This window comes from Urocitellus parryii, chromosome 2, assembly GCF_045843805.1.
Source record: "Urocitellus parryii isolate mUroPar1 chromosome 2, mUroPar1.hap1, whole genome shotgun sequence".
NCBI lineage: Eukaryota > Metazoa > Chordata > Mammalia > Rodentia > Sciuridae > Urocitellus > Urocitellus parryii.
The window spans coordinates 83,152,036-83,165,648 of NC_135532.1; the positions used below are offsets into that span (position 1 = coordinate 83,152,036).

Here is a 13,613-nt window from a genome sequence, read left to right on the forward strand (position 1 = left end):
AGAGGGTCAAGCAAAATAAGCCAGACTTAGAGAGTCAAGGGTCATATGTTTTCTCTCATATGTGGAAGCTAGAGGGGAAAATAAAGAAAAAAGGGGGTGGGATCTCATGAAAATAGAAAGAATGTCAGAAGACTAGAGGAAGGAGATAAGCGGGAGATAGCAGGTTAGGGAAACGGGAGATCCTGGGGAATGAAAATTCATAAAATTATGTTATGTGCATGTATGGACATGTCACAGTGAATCCCACTATTATGTATAATTTTAATGTACTAATAAAAAACTTAAAAAACACATCACAAACATGAATAGATCTCCCTATATTAAACATTCTTCAAAAAGATGACTTTAAAAATTTGTGTTTTGTTCTATGGACTAAAAATAGTTCCCATTTTTCCCACTCCTGCTAAGTACGTGTCTTTAGCCTTGTTTGTTTCCTTAGGATAAATTCCAAGAAATTAAACTGATCAAAAAATACACACATTGACATATATTACCATATTGTCCTTCCTAAAGACTTATCAGTTTACTTTTAACTAGAGAGGGAAACCTTCTACCTCAACCCATTAACATCACTATTCTTATTCTGTTTCAACTTTGTTGACTGATGGGCTTTTTGCTTTATTCTGCCTTTCTTCAATGATGGCAGATCCCATTTTTTGGATGCCACGTACTGAACACAGCACTTACATGAATTATTTCGTTTAAACTTCATTGTAATCTTATGACATGCTTTTTTATTCCTGTCCAAGGAAGGATAAAACTAAGGCTTAGAGAACTACTGAGTCAATTCCCGACTCTGACAGTCTAATCCCACAGCTACATCTCCATGCTCTAGACATTTTTTACTCATTCTCACAAGAATTTTTTGCTCATTATTCTATAAGATGGCTGGCTTTCTTGTTTTTTAATCACCAAGTAATTTGTAAGATCTCAACATAATTAAATGCATTAACCCTTTGTCATGTAAGTAACATTTATCTCATTGTATTTTAACTTTAAATGCAGTTCCGCCACACCAAATCTGCAATTTTTATGTAATTAAATCCATCAGTCTTCTCTCTTCTGTATCATGCCAAGAAAGATCTTCCACATCCCAGGATTAACAATGCTTTTGTGATTTCTTCTAAAAATATTTAATCTTTAATCAATCTACTTTTCCTCCCCAAAATGCTTATTCATTTACTGAAAACCAAGTTTTTCACACTAATATGCAATGGCACCTCTATTATATACCAAATATAGTCTTACATGTGTCTGAAATTTTGCTTTTCATTGATCTAATAGACTATTGACTAGCTTACGTATAATGCTCTTCTAAGTAATTTTTTTTACCTATGCTTTCATATTTATTCTCTAAGACTTCAAAATAATTTAAGTATCAAAAACAATGAAGTCTCTTTTAGATATAGAAACAAGAGCACTAAACTTACAGGTCAGTAGAGAACAATATTAAACTTCCTTCCTTCTTATCTAAGAACATTTCTCCCAGTTGTTTCTCATACTGGGGAACAAGGAGGGGTCCATGCACAGGCACCCATGCCAGGTTCAGGTTCTGCACAGACCTTGGGAGTTAATTCCAAAGTAAATTATAGCTTTTGTTGCTATTGTGGCTGGGGTTTTCCCTCCATTATATTGTCTGGAAAGTGAGTTTTCTATGTTTTTTGCATACAGACTATATGGTTTTGGAAAGTCCCAAGTTAAACAGGTTTCTTTGTGGTTGGGTTCTCAGAGACTCTAAAGTATTAAAATTCTCCAATGGGGAAACAAATGTCAGATTCTCAAACTTATGGACCAAGAAAACCCTTCTAAGAAAAGTTCTGAATATCTGATAGAATTAATATTTCATGGAATGGATCTAGTAAGATAATGAACTACTCAATTCGAATAATTTTTTCTATACATTAACTTATCATGACAAGGTACTTTATTAAATCAATAAATCTCTGTTTTAGCCATTATACTTATACTTTACAATACATAAAAACTAGGATATAGTTCTTTCTGGTTGCCAGCTAACACATCTGATTGATACGCAAGTGTCATGATATTTCATTAATTATTACTTCAAATTCTAGCCTTCTCCCACTTTCAAAGCTTTTCCTTTTTAGACTACTGATATTCCATGTAGCTTATTCTTCCCAATGTATTTGTCATTTTGTTATTCGAAAGTTCCTATCAGCATTTTTTAGTAACATCTAGAAATATAGAATATATCCTATAAGTAAAAGTCCTTTGCATATAAAACGGTCTGATAGTCTGCAATTAAACTGTCAATCCTCTGTAAAAATCAGATTGAAGGGGCTGGGGCTGGGGCTCGGTGGTAGAATGCCTGCCTAGCATGTGTGAGGCACTGGGTTCAATTGTCAGCACTACATATAAATAAATGAATAAAAAAAAAGGTCCATCAACATCTAAAAAATATTTTTTAAAAAATCAGATTGAATAATCTTATTTTTAATATTCTTCATTGTTATTTTATAAAGTATAAATCTGGCACCATTAATAGGTATTCAACTTTTACTTGTTTTACTAATGAAGGCAAATATAATGCTGAAACCTAAAATTATAATGAAACCAAATATTCTGACAACACAGCTAACTTTACTAGTATACCGAGCTACCAGGATCAATGAAGTAAAACAAGGTCAGGTACCAGCATACCAGCCAGTCAGATGAAAATAAGCCACGAAACACTGAGCTCATTTTGCTACTCATACTGCATGGTACTCACACTCTGCACGGAGTAGCAAGATTCCATTACCAACTGGTCCCTGTGGAATAGGGCTTCAGTTGGGAATCATAGCCACATATAGAGAGACAAGAAAGAAGCAGGAGAAAGAAAAATTTGGAGCCAAAGGAAATAAGTGTCCCATTAAAAAAAAAAAAAAAAGATAAGCAGATCCAAATAAGGTGAAAAACAAAAATCTGTACATTATGATCCAAATATGAGCAAATAAATGATAAACCCTATTATACTGATTTTATAAACAAATGTGACCAAAAAACTGAGATATCCAAGGTCATATATCAAATATTCTTATGTATTGACTTAGAAATTTGACTTTTTGATTCATATTTATTAATCTGTATTCTTTTTTTTTGATGATTGAACCCAGTGGCACACTACCACTGAGCTATATCCTCTTTTTTCTATTGAGACAGGATCTCACTAAGCTGCCCACAGTGGCTTCAAACTTGTGATCCTCCTGCCTCAGCCTCCCTAGTAGCTGAGATTACAGGCAGATGCCATGCATCTAGCTAATAAAGTAATTTAATGAACCAAAGCAAATCATTTCAAAGATATTGATATCCACAGTAAATAAATCAATTTGGTAATATCTTCCAATGGTATCAATTATGGAACTTTAAGCATAAAGGTAAGCGTAATTATCAAATGTTTATAGTTCATTCATTCATTGATGAAATACCTACTACATGTTGCCTGAGTGAACCAAATTTAGTGAGGTAAAATGATGATAAATAAACGAATGGATAAGATGCTGATGGAAATTATTAGGGCATTGAAGAAAAACAAAGCAAGATAAGAGAATGGGGCCTGACCTGGTGGGAAGAGGATCTATCATTTGAGTAGAGTCTTAGAAAAAGTGCAGGAGTCATGGAGATATATGGGGAGGAACATTGCAGGGAGCTATGTGTGCAGAGGATACTCCAAAGGGGAAAACTCTCAGCTTTACCACTAGAGTCACAGTCATAACAAATGCAAAGGAATGAGTACCTGGTTTCTACATCAAGGGAATCCATAAGCTTTTTATCAGATAGTAATTTCTGCAAACTTTGATATAATTCCACATTTGTGTTCAACCTAGAAAAAATTAAAAATAAAAAAAAATCACTGATTTTCTTAAATCTTATTTTTTACTCTCTCTATAAAAAAAGAAACCATATGAGATTGTATTATATCCATTCCCAGAGGTTAAAAGTTGGGGGTAGATTTAGTCCCCCCCCTTTCCTTTATTTGGACCAGGAATAGCTTTATTAGAAACAGAACTATATAGTATAGAAGCAGGCAATCTGTTAGGTAAAATGTCAAAGGTATTCACTGTCCTACAATATAAAAGAGTAAGTTCAAATCCATAGTCAGTAGTTAGGCCCAAAAAGCATAGAAAAGAAGCAAGAAGAGAAATACCCAAGCCTATCTCTTTTTTAATAAGAGGAAAGGAGTGAGGATTGGCAGGAGGCTTAATGGACAGGTTTTCCAGTCCTGAACTCAGCACTCTGAACCTAAACTTCCTGTATTCACCTGGGTGGGAGAGGCAGACCCATAGGAAAGGAAAGCATAGGACCTAAGCTTTACTGCCACATCCAGATGCAGATCTGTCCCTACTACTGGTCTGTGACCTGGCGCAAATTATTTAGATCTTAGGTTATTTTAAGGATTAAGTGAGATCATGTGTGAACCTGAGTACAATCCTCATACTAATAAACCACTGCCCATGTAGCCAGCCTGCTGTTAGCCAAAGCTCAGGAGGAAAGAGTCTACCATCCAACTTTCATCTCAATGGAGAAAGTACCTCAACCCCCAACTTTTGCTCTATGAAACAGTGTTAACAATGTTGCCTGGGCCCTGTTTTCCTGTCCTAAGTAAATTCATGTCAGGCAAGCTTAGCTTTATACACATCTGACATGGTATCTTGCACCTAAGTGCTTTGGAATATAGCACTGTCCACATTTAAGTTATTTTAACAAGCACTTTAGAGTGCTCATAAATGGCTTAAAAACATTTCAATTTACCTCAAAATCACTTTTTAAAAACTCACTTCATCATAGCCTCAGCTTTCAGCCTGCCTCAGCCCTCCCACAAAGTTTTATAGTCCCCTTAAGGCCCTCCTAAGCCCAATTCAACAGGACTGCAAGGGCACTGTGGATATGTAATTTTGGCTTCTCACCCTATGGCCCCTAGCCATTTATGCAACAGCAATTTAATCATGTGATGATCTAGGAACTCCAATTTGCCACTAAGATACTAAAATGCCCTTATTTAACATAAACAATAATGATGATGAAAGTTACTGGGTGTTTGCTATGTACCTGACACCTTATAAGCACTTACATTTATCTTATCCAATCCTCACAGCAAGCCTAAAAGGAAGGATTGACTTCATTATCCCATTTACAGAAAAGAAAAGGAACTGAGGGGAGATAAGTAACTAGCCAAAGTCACTGACTGGGAGGTGAACCTGCTCCCAGAGCCCTCCCTTTCTCCAACCCTCTGGACAGTTGCCCAATGGTCACATACTCACACACCACTTCCCACCCTGTAGAACCCAGACAAGCACTATGCACAAAATTGCCTGAAGTGCAAATCCATGAAACCCTGTCTCCCAGCACTGGAGTGGAGAAGACAGCACATACTTTTCTACCATGGTGCCAATACTTCTACAGGTTTCTTCCGCAGCCTCTCTGAATGCTGGCTCAGGGTGTGCAATTTTCACAAAATCAGCCTAATAAAGGAAAAAAGACAAAACCAAAAGCGAATGTGACAGATAGCTGGCTTCCAAGATCTGAGAGTGAAAATGAAAACCTGTTTTAAAATGTGCCATTTGGCTCGAACTGTGCATTTCCATTACTGAATTTTCCCTCAACTAGAATGGCAAAGCAGCTTCTTTCTAGACATTTATTAATTCTGTTATTCCCTGGAACCAAGTTTGTTTCATTCCAAAGAAAATATTTCCATGAACTTGATTTTAGTGAAGTTTTTCTCTCAAATGAACACCAAACAAATTCTTCCTAATCCTATAGTTCAAAAGAACAGACCCTGGTTTCAAATATGCTAAAACTTTGTAGCTAAAACTGTTTGCAATATGGTTCTCATGTGTTAACCTGGCCCCAGAGAATAACTGAGAGGTGCTTTTTAAAATATTCAACACATAGTATAATCTTAAAACCAACAACCACATTCTAGGCTTTGTGCAGAAAACAAAGACACATTCTCTTTATAGCTCTTTTAGTAAAATATGAATTCCTGACCCCATTTAATATGGCATGCAATGACAACTGCTGTTGCTATGTTAATCACTAGAGTTAAAATGAGCACAAATTTTTTTAAAAAATGAAATCATGTAAAACTAGATTTGAGTTTTCATGATAACTACAATCATTGCAATAGAAAATGAAATGCAGGGAAACTACAAAATATTACATACTTTCTTTATTCTCCAAAATGACGTGCATGGCTCTAACATGAAATAAAATCACCACAAAGTAAAATTTCCTAATTTTATTATCAAATAACCTTTAATGCAGAAACATTCAAATCCATAGTTTGATACATCTTTTGTAACAACAGGGAACAATAAAATAATATTTTATACTAAAGCACTTGAAAAACAAGCTATGTAAAATTTACAACATATTTTATAAATTAAAAATCTACATGTTGCAGAAGTTACAATGTTAAAAATCAAAACTCTAGCACACATTTTAAAAGTCTATTTATAATGGTGTTGAGGAAAATAATTCTATTACATAAAAACTGTTTTAAAAAAATAACAACAAAATGACCATTGGCTGAGAATTTATAAAACTATTGCCTTACTACAATGATATTGATCATATAAGTAATAACATCTTAAAAATTTAAAAAGGAAAAACATTCTTTGAATTATTTGACCAAGATTTATGCATATAAATCATGTTCTAGATTTTAAAAGGTTTTAAAATGAGGTACTATTATACATTACAAATATTTTTTTAAAATTCAAGACAGGACAAGATATAGGGCAGAAATTTCAAAATCTTTTAGTAAAAAGCAAAAACAAAAATGTAGAGTAAAATTCTAGAACACGGCTTAATTAAGATGGAGACTATGACAAAAAATAAACAGTGAATTCCAGGATTCTGACTACCAAAGCCAACCTTTGACGATATATTTAAGTAAAATCTGTAACATACATTTTCCTTTTCAGATTTCAATGAAACAATTAGATGGATAAGGCTCCTCTGGCAGTGCATCTCCACAGCTTCTCCAGCATCAAAGAAACATGTCCTATGCACATACCAGAGGGAGATGATGAAAACCCAGTATAACTGAACTAAGGACTACTCAGAGCCCCAAATTTCATTCCTAAGGAAGATCCTTTAAAGTATGATAATTTATCAATTTTCTTAAAACTGACTATTATAGTGGTGTATAATCATCTGAAATGTGTTACTGCTCAATTCAAATGCAGAGGAGGAAAGAAATTTTCTAAAAAAGAAAAATAACCCAAAAATGAGGAAGTATGCTGAGTGAAAGAAGATAGTCTCAAAAGGTATACTGGATTCCATTTACATGCCATTCTAGAGAAGGCAAAACTATAGAGATGGAGAACAGATTAGTGGTTGCCATCGGTAAGGATGAGAGGTGGGTGGAGATATGCTGAGAGGTAAAGCTATCCAGGTAAAGCTATCTCCTGGGCCTACTGTCTACCTAGTAAGATCTAAAAACAAGGAAACACCAGAATATAAGCTCCATTTAGCCAGAGATTGTGTCTGTTGTGTTCATAACTGTATTCATAGTATAGTATTCGACTCAGCATTGAGTGAATGTGAGGAAAGAGGTATATAGTTAAATATCACATAGACTGAATCATGAATGATCATAAATTTAGATTATGTGTACCACTAATCACCTTCACTAAGCAAGATCTGATGTTTTGGGGCTGAGAGAAAATCACACTTTTCTCAGCACTGAGTTTCTCAGTTGATGAAAAGATCTAGTTGTAATTCTATTTCAATTTTAAAATGTAATTAAAAATAATTGGTTTGACATCAGAAAAGGCAATACTGAAAGGTTTATAAAAAATTTTTATTCCTCTTATGAAAAAGGGGACTTATGTTATAAATGTACAAAAAAAATTCCATTAGAATTTTGATAGAAGCTTTCATGAATAAGGGACCTTTGTTAAAAAAAAATCATTGCTGTATTAGTAATCATTCTTTTATTACATATTACATGAATATTTTATTACATATATACATAGTAAATTAGTTATAAATATCACCTTTCCTATATATTTTCCCCATTCCCATTGTCATACTTCAACATGACTTATACCCAACAGCTCTCAAATAATTTCAGGCATTTTTAAGCTTAGTCTAATACTAATCTTTAAAAAACAAAGGGCAAACTTTATTTAAATGTTAATCATTTGAAAAAGAGATAGTCTCAAGTCTTAGACAAAGTATCTTACCAAGTCAGCCACTCTACACAAAGCATCAGAGAGCTCGTCAAAGATGAGCACAGTCTGGGGCCCAGGAGGGGTAGAACATGCGCGCTCCACCAGCAACTCTGTCTTTCTCAAGGCTTCTTCTTGTGCAATATAAAACCCCTCTGGTGCATTGAGCTCAGGAACTCCAAAAAGACCCTTAAATCCAAACAATAAGTATAGTTTAAACCAAAGTTATGATTGGTTTGTATTAACTAAAAATACATTTTTCATGAAGGGAATCCTGGTTTTCACTGGTATATCATGATACCTGTCACTGTGGCTATCACATCACATTACCTGTGTCACTCCACAAAGATTAGACTGAAGATGTTAAGTATTTAACTTTTCTTCAATTTTCATAAAAAACAAAAATAGAATGATATGGGTTCAATTCAGTTCTGTCACCACTGTAGCTTCAAATCAGGACAATTAAACAAAATAATTCTTGTAAACAACACTACAACAGTGCCTGGCACACTGAAAGCACTTACTTGATGTTAGTGATAATCATTATTAGCTTGTAACTTTGACTAAGTTATTTCTTTTTTTTTTTTAAGAGAGAGTGAGAGAGGAGAGAGAGAATTTTTAATATTTTATTCTTTAGTTCTCAGGGACACAACATCTTTGTTGGTATGTGGTGCTAAGGATCGAACCCGGGCCGCACGCATGCCAGGCGAGCGCACTACCGCTTGAGCCACATCCCCAGCCCCTGACTAAGTTATTTCTTATCCTAGGCTTCAATGTCTTCATCAGGTACAATGAGGATGACAGTACCTATTCTCACAATAGGCATATGGATGCTGAATTACAAAGCATATGTAAAGTATTTATGATCATGCCTAGCATAGAGTAAGGTCTCGGTACAGAATATCAATTATTCTACAATTATAAAATAGGGAGGATGAATTAATTATAAAGCACGTAAATATTCAGAAAAACTTAAGGAACACATTAAACTAAATCACAAACTAAAACTGGCAGCAAAATTTATACTTTCCAAAGACATTTCAGTATTTTAAAAAGACAAAAATCACTAATCTATTGGGAATGACCACTCTCTTATACCAGTTCAAACATTCTAGTTAACACCCTCAGGAAGGGAGGGGAAAAAAACAGTATGCATCAATTACATGTCATGAAGTGTGCCATATACTTTATGTAGGGTCTCTCATCTAAATCACATAATCCTAGAGCAGGAAGTATGACTATCCTTTTAGATACCCAAATATGTTTTAGGTTAGCAAAAACATGCTGAGACCACTCATTGATGGTGGGAAAGCCAGAACTTGTACCTGTTCTTTACATCTGCAAAGTCCACATTTTTTCCAATTTCCTGCAATTTATATATCTGAAAGTCTTCTCTTCTGAGAAGATGAGCTCCTAGAGACAGGAACTCTGACCTTCATTTTTTAATGAGATGCCCAATAGCATGTCTAACACATAGGGGAACTCAGTGAAGGAAACAAGCAAATGGAGCAGATGCTTAACTTTATAGATTAATAGCATGGAGATTTTTTGGAAACACCCACTGTAAAACTTACAAGTCTGATAAAGCCCACTGTTTGCACAAAAAGAGATGAATGAAGTTGTTAAACTCTCTTCAAGAATATGAAAAAAAATGAAGAAAACGAATAAAATACATTTGGAGGCAGAGTAGAATGGGAACCAAAAAAATTTAATTATTTACAGTGATTTAATTTGATTAAAGAATAAGCTTTCCTGTACAATCTTCCAGATTGCTCTCAAGAATTCTAAATCTTGGGCTGGGGATGTGGCTCAAGCGGTAGCGCGCTCGCCTGGCATGTGTGCGACCCGGGTTCGATCCTCAGCACCACATACCAACAAAGATGTTGTGTCCGCCGAGAACTAAAAAATAAATATTAAAAATTCTCTCTCTCTCCTCTCTCACTCTCTCTTTAAAAAAAAAAAAAAAAGAATTCTAAATCTTGGAATACCTGACAAGGTAATCATAAAAACCACACAAACTTTTTTTTGAGGCAAAAGAAAATATGCTATCAGTACATAATGCACAAAAGAAAAAAAGCTAAAACTAGCTATATATATTATCCATTCAAAACGAATCTTATCCTTCCATCTTTCTATTCAGTAATTATAGGTAGTTCTCCTCAGACCAACTTATACCAACATTATGTACCCATATGAAATATCATGCAAAAAGAATTTTAAAGTTAATGAAGGGGACAAGATAGAAACAAACATACAAGTAAGTTCACTGCAAACATATCCTAGATTCCTCTTTATAAGAAAGGCAATAGTACAACGAAGAAATTTTGAAAGGCAAAAACAAAACTGATCCTTAACCTAAATGAACAAAATCTATACATGCAAAGTAAAACAGGAATCAAACAAGTCTTTTTCAAGCTTGACTTTCTTTGACTTTTCATTCGTTTATTGGTTTGTTCGTTCATTCATTTATTCATTCATTCAGGAGTGCCTGCTGAATGTCAGACACCATGATAGGCAGAATGGAGACAGAAATAAGAACCAAAACCACCCAGTTTAATGACTTCCTAGGGTAAATCAATGTGATCAACTCTAACCACAGAACTCGAGAAATCAGGCTCGTCTCAACGGAGTTCTGTGTTTTAAAGGAATATATATATATATATATATATATATATATATATATGAACACAGCTTTGAAATGATAAATGAATGGATAATGGAAGTTAGGGGTCAACGGGATTACAATTTACGCGGCCAAAAACAAGTGTGACCCTGCAAAACGGCAACCTGATATCACCTGTGAACTTACAGGGCAAGGCCTCATAAGGCACTACTTTAGGTTAGAAGCAAAACCAAACTTTAGCAGGGGTGGGGCTGAGTATGGGGAGAGGGCGGGACCGGCAGAACAAATTCACTGCTACTATTTTAAATTCATGGGTAACAGGCTGCTCACGCAGACGCAGGTCCACAATTTAGTGGAGGGGCCACTAAAGACTGCCCCGCCAATCCTCCTTTAAATAGGACCCTCAAAGAGGTAGCAAGCAAGGTTACCCAGAGGGCCAAAGACACCCCACAGTGCAACGTTTTGCTATCCAGTTCCTCCAAGACCCGAATGACCTAGTCCGGAACGCCGCCGGTCGTGCGGACTTGGGGAGCCCCCTCCCACGCGGCTCACCCGGCGCTCGCCGAACAAGTCCAGGCGGCGGCCCTGCGGTTTGACATTGAATGCGGCGCCCACCGGGGACCAGCTAGTGCTGACCCTTCGAGCCTGAATCCCGGCTCCGAGACTGCCCCGAGCGGCTCGCCCCGGCCGCAGAGCCGCCAGTCCGGCTGCTAGGCTGCCCAGTCTTCGGGCACACAGCATCGTGCACTCTCAGTAACCTCTTCCCCCAGACCAGGGCCGTAGCTAGGGCGCCGCAGCTCCAGCGGGGAGCGCACGACTCCTCGTTTCCAAGGCAGCGGCCCACGCCGCACCGTGCGACGCCCTAGCTTCCGGATCAAGGCGAAAGGCCTTCAGGACGTGAGTACGTCCTCGCAAGAGCGTCGCCCCGCTACCTTCTCCGCAGCCGCTGCGGTCGTGCGCCCCCGTGTGTCTGAAGTAAGGAACAGATAGGACTTATCCCGCCTTAAGTGACTTGAACCAGGCAGAAGAATCTTTATATTTGAATTTTTCCAGGAGCAAGAAGGGAATACACAGATCGCAGCAAGGTGAGTTCTTGATTACTTCTCCAGGATGACTCACTGCCAAAACCTGTGGAAGAATCCACAGGAGATAGCACGCAGTCGAATCAGTCTGGCCAATCTTGTCTCCATTCTCACAGATAGTTTAAGCCTACACGTGAGTGCTATTGTGTGCAATTGAGTGAATTAACTATTCGTGACTAATCTATTTTGACTCGTAAAATGATAATGAATTACAATATCAATTAGAATCTCCCTAAACTTCAAGCAACTATACAGAAAGGAAAAGAGGTGGGGCTGTGGGATGGAAGGCCGTAGGAAATTCTGATCTTAGGAATTGAAATGGAAGAATGATGGTGCTCGTTTGGGAAAACATGGGAAACTCTTCGGACAGCCCTAGCCCCCTCTAAACGAATGGCAGCCACACTAGATTTGGATTCAAGGTCCAAGTTCTTGTCCAAGACCAAAGCTTAACCTTATTAAGCTTCTGTGTTCCCATCTGCAGAAAGGAACGCGCATTAGGTTCATTGTCTACTTTACAGGGGTAGGTAGGGAGGAAAGGAAGGGGGTTTAACAGGGAAGTGTTTTTAACCTTGAGAAACTAATATGGATAGTGGTAGGGAATCAGTGGTTAGAAAGGGGGTTGTGAAAAGGGGCCTGGCCTACCAAAAGGAGGTCTCAGATGTGCCTGGACAAGCCCTGAATCACAGTGCCCAGAGACAGACCTGACTCTCTGCTCTCAGTGGAATTAGGCTGCAGAATGAGGAATCAACACAAGACCAGCCCTTTGAGAATTGACCTTTCTACAGAAGTAAAGCTTGGTGGATTGGGAGGGGGATGAGATGACCACCCAGGTGTTAGAGTCTGTAAACAAGTAAAAATAACACCTGGCATTTTGCCAGGGGAATGTTAGAGTTGGTAAACAAGTCTGGGTGGTGCCTGGCAAAATGCCAGAGGGAGTGGTTTAAGAAGTAACAAAAGCAAGCCACTAAGTGTGGAAATTCCTTATTGGTTGACTGCTTATCTAGTTTATGTTAATTAGATAAGCTGTGTGGAATGTATAAATACCCCTCCTGTCCTATAATAAATGGCTCCCGTACACAAGTTATTCGTACCCCCCCCCTTATTTTGCTACAGCCAGATTGCGGCAGAGGCAGATATTAATTATTAATGCCTCGCCTGTCAATCAATACTGTTGGCAAAATGCCAGGGGCCATACAGGCTCTGCCATGGCTCTCAGCACCCAGGAAAGTAGACAGGAGGGAGAGCCTGCCAAGACAAGCTTGTCCGCTCCTCAGAGTCGCAACTTTATGCAGGAGCCAGATACTGCCTGGTTCTTATAAATCTGTCTAAATGGGGAGGGCATTGAGTCTTCTGTGAACTAATGAAAGAATCAAACTTTCCATCCTCTGTGTCAGCCTCCAAAATCTCTGGGATTACAGTGCGCACCAAAATACCTGGCTTACTGTCACACTTTTTTTTTTTTTTTTTAAAGTTCTTCACTGAAGTATCTTCAAAGCTTTATCTCATCCTGAATATTTTGTCCTAGGGTAAAGCTCTGCTCATTTTCACATTATCTGTTGGGTTTGAGCAGTCCAGAAACCTTCTCCAAAGTTCCAGAAAACCAGAATGAAAGCCAAGTGCATACAATCTGTAGACAACTTCTCACCCTTCCCCCCTCAAATTTTTGGTTCAAAATCAATTTTCTTTTTTTTTTAATTTTATGGTTTTTTTTTAGTTTTAGGTGGACACAAT

The 13,613-nt window shown here is 37.3% G+C and overlaps 1 protein-coding gene across 1 annotated transcript in view; it reads right to left on the reverse strand.

The window, feature by feature from the left end:
- Mipep (mitochondrial intermediate peptidase) overlaps positions 1 to 11,680 on the reverse strand; it is a 146,232-nt gene extending 134,552 nt beyond the window's left edge. Inside the window, exons 1-4 of the mRNA XM_026394942.2 lie at positions 11,353 to 11,680; positions 8,193 to 8,366; positions 5,374 to 5,462; positions 3,737 to 3,823 (exon numbers count right to left, since the gene is read on the reverse strand). Coding sequence (XP_026250727.1) covers positions 3,737 to 3,823; positions 5,374 to 5,462; positions 8,193 to 8,366; positions 11,353 to 11,541 — 539 coding nt within the window. The 5' untranslated portion in view covers positions 11,542 to 11,680. The remainder of the gene's footprint in view (positions 1 to 3,736; positions 3,824 to 5,373; positions 5,463 to 8,192; positions 8,367 to 11,352) is intronic.
- Between the last annotated feature and the right edge of the window lie 1,933 nt (positions 11,681 to 13,613).